This window comes from Etheostoma spectabile, chromosome 2 (genome assembly GCF_008692095.1).
Source record: "Etheostoma spectabile isolate EspeVRDwgs_2016 chromosome 2, UIUC_Espe_1.0, whole genome shotgun sequence".
NCBI lineage: Eukaryota > Metazoa > Chordata > Actinopteri > Perciformes > Percidae > Etheostoma > Etheostoma spectabile.
In genome coordinates this window covers 12,291,164-12,294,466 of record NC_045734.1, presented here as the reverse complement: position 1 = coordinate 12,294,466, position 3,303 = coordinate 12,291,164, and the positions used below count along the sequence as shown (strand labels likewise).

At 35.5% G+C, this 3,303-nt stretch overlaps 1 protein-coding gene across 2 annotated transcripts in view; it reads left to right on the top strand.

The window, feature by feature from the left end:
* The first annotated feature begins 1,224 nt into the window (after positions 1–1,224).
* The window catches only part of LOC116699536 (uncharacterized), a 4,524-nt gene continuing 2,445 nt past the window's right edge, over positions 1,225–3,303 (top strand). Inside the window, exons 1-10 of one of the 2 annotated variants that reach the window (XM_032532203.1) lie at positions 1,225–1,279; positions 1,378–1,496; positions 1,592–1,726; positions 2,329–2,349; positions 2,452–2,472; positions 2,599–2,625; positions 2,741–2,767; positions 2,932–2,961; positions 3,088–3,123; positions 3,211–3,246. In XM_032532203.1, coding sequence (XP_032388094.1) covers positions 1,392–1,496; positions 1,592–1,726; positions 2,329–2,349; positions 2,452–2,472; positions 2,599–2,625; positions 2,741–2,767; positions 2,932–2,961; positions 3,088–3,123; positions 3,211–3,246 — 438 coding nt within the window. In that variant the 5' untranslated portion in view covers positions 1,225–1,279; positions 1,378–1,391. Of the gene's footprint in view, positions 1,292–1,377; positions 1,497–1,591; positions 1,727–2,328; positions 2,350–2,451; positions 2,473–2,598; positions 2,626–2,740; positions 2,768–2,931; positions 2,962–3,087; positions 3,124–3,210; positions 3,247–3,303 lie in introns of both variants that reach the window. The other variant, XM_032532194.1, reaches the window with a different exon arrangement.

The window sequence follows — 3,303 nt, the reverse complement described above, 5'->3', positions numbered from 1 at the left end:
TGTAGAAAATCCACAAGTTGCAAGTTTGACATTGCCTGCATTATACTATTACAACAATAGTAATGGTATCAACACAGAAGAACACTGGTAGCAATATTAACTATGAGAATGTTACACTTACAGGATGAGCCAGAGCGAAGACCAGGAGGCATCCAAGCACAAAAACTACCTTCAGCATGGTTACAGTGATCACACCTGTTGAAAACGAAATATTAAAAACATGCTCAGATGAACAGTTTCTTCAAAATATTGGCAAAATCATCACAAATCACACCCATAATATACAGACACAAAAGTATAAAAATAAAATATAATTACCTTCAAGTCTTCACAACTTCAGCAGATTGCTTCGCAGGTGGTTGAGGAGGTTGTTGTAGTGTTGCTCTGAATGTGGAGCTTCTCTTATATACAGTTACGGGAACGGATGTCAGTTCATTAGCATACAGCAATGTTGGGAAACAGCAAATATTAGGAAACCTTCTACCTCCACATTTCTAGGTGTGGCTAATGATCAGAGATGGAAACCACACCTGGATTGCATTAAATGTAGCATTCATTTACAGTGTTTTGCAATTGTTTACCCACATGTCTCTATGTATTGTTTGAATAGTTTTAAGAAATGAACACAGTACATAGAGACATGTGGGTAAACAATTTACAGCTATTATCATAAATAATATCCCGTAGTGCATTGGATTTGTCTAAAATTCAAATCTTAAGGCCTTAATCAGTTTAAGTCAGAGAACATTTTGTATTAACAACTTTACTGTATATAGGTGCATTCTCTTTATTCTCCACCCAGTATTGGCAAATCTGAAAACAGATGTCACACATGGTAATACCTGGTCTTGTGATTACAAATCAAGTGACTTAATGTCTTCGGCAGGTACCACGAAACACCCAATAAAACATGAACACATTGCCTACTTTTGTTTTAGGAAATGAGTTGCTGCTATTCCCTTTTCTATTCAAAAATGTGTGTACAATACGCTCATTTAAAATTATCTAAAGAGGTTTTAAATTTTCAGATTTTATTTAATTATTACTAATCACTGTTGTCCTCATGTTCTGTTGCGAAGAACAGGGATCAAAGACAACAATGAACAATGTGTTAAGTAATTCTGATTTGCACACATTTAAGTATGACTAAGATGTGTTGTTTTGCGAAACATGTGGTGTGTCTCAATATCTGATGTCTGCTATAAGTATCAGTGTATGAGGAGCCACAAACATACTTAGGTAGCACAACTGTGTACAATAGATATACTGCTGCTGTACTGTAAGTGACTTGGTATGTGAAATGCCTTGTCTGTTTTAAGGGCATACAATGGTATGGTTCATTGTAAGAATTTAATTTAATCTCATATTTTCTTGCAGGTTATTCAGAAGCGATGCAGCTCTTGTGTATTGCAGCTTTACTTTTGACAGCAGTAGCTATTAAGCCACCCTCGTGGAAGCCAAGGCTGAATCGACCAAAGCTAGATGCAGTTTCAAAGGTAATATGGCACAGACATACATAGACACACAGATGTAAAGGTGCTTCTACCGACAGCATGGGAAGTCCTTCTCATTGAATTACCTATTTGTTTAGCATGGTGACAATGAGCGGTCATTGACACCAGCCCCAGAAGTTGGAGATGGAGGGTCAGGTGAAGTAGACTGGCCATTTGGACACAGAGGACCTTCAAAAGGCAAGAACCCCAACGGGAGGAACCCCGGTGCAATGGTAAGCTCACAATGATACCATAGCTGTGTACTCAAATGAAAACAAAACAAAAGTGTAATTAATTGGGTAACATAAAAGTCCTTACTATACTCCTGACCTGGAAGGTGCATAGAGTTGGGGGTGCTGAAACTGTGCCGTTCTAGTTCTGTTACTTTTAAAGTATGTAGTGTCTATATTTTAGTTTTTTTCTTTTATTCTGAAGCAGTAGTTGATTTCTTTCAAAAGACACTTTAAAAACTTTACTTAAAGGAGAATTCCGGTCAATTTCAACACGTATGTCTGTTGTTTGGAAATTTGCAGTCAAATTTGCTGTGTTCACTTGGAAGGAATAACTGCACATGGGTAGGCACTTGTAATGACATTTCGAGCATGTCTAGAGGCAAAAAACAAGTTTAAAACTTGCCCTTGTATAGCCTCTTGGGTGCAAAATCTATCAGGAGGATTGTTTTCCTTTTTCTCGCTACTGACAGCACTCCAAATTAACAACCACCAGGGCTACGTATTGAAATTGATGGAATTTTCCTTTAACACTAATCTTAAACATTGTTATTGTTCTGCATTATAATAAAATATAATATATGCAATCTACTTCTATGTTTTAGGCATTTTCCCTTATGATTAAGGTAGGCCTACTGTCATCTCTCAATGTGATATTAACAAACTTAACATTTACCAGAACGTTTTGCAATAATTCTGAGTCTCTTGTGTTAATTGTTCCATTCCAGATTGACAACGTGACATTTCAGGTAAGGTCATGAGTTCAAAAAAAAGTTAAGTTTTAAATGGTGTATACAGTATACTGCATGTTTGACATGACAGATTTCATTGAATAGTAAAGAGTTTAAACTAACCATGTGTCATTTCATCCATAGAACACTACTGCTGTAGCCCTGAAGGAGGTGAACAATGTGATTCAGTGACATGATGAACTTTAATTAAGAAACTTATCACTAAAATTCCACCATCTGATTAAGTGTTTTGATTCCACTGACCCTCATTGTAAAAATCTTACAGGGGGAGAACATATTTCTGATGCCGAAGGTAACTGAAGACTCAATTACAATACAAAGTTTTATTACAGTTAAATAATCAAAAGAAAGGTCATATATACTTGTTTTCATTAAGGACTACATGTTTAACTTTTTGTGGCAATGATTACAGTATCAAAGCTAAGTTAGACTGAATTTGACTCACTTGCTTTACAGGGAAGAAAACACGGGCCTCCAAAGGATGTGGTATACTTTGACTTTGTCAAAATTTCATTTCAGTCACTTAGTTTTTTTACCCTGGCTGGTTTGTTTTTACTAGTTTGATTTTTAATACGTCATTGTGATTTTTGTTTCTCTTCATCTCAATATCAGCAATATGTGAAGCTCATCTACAACACCACAGTGCCGGTAATCTCCTTCATGTTTACTGCACATTACATGTTTTATTTAGATATATCTTCAATAAAAATCATAATTCTCTTTTTCCATTTGCAGAACAAAGCCTCCCTTGAGTTTGGGGTTTTGAATCTCGTGAGTACACAACATTTATATATTTATATATATATATATATATATATATATATATAT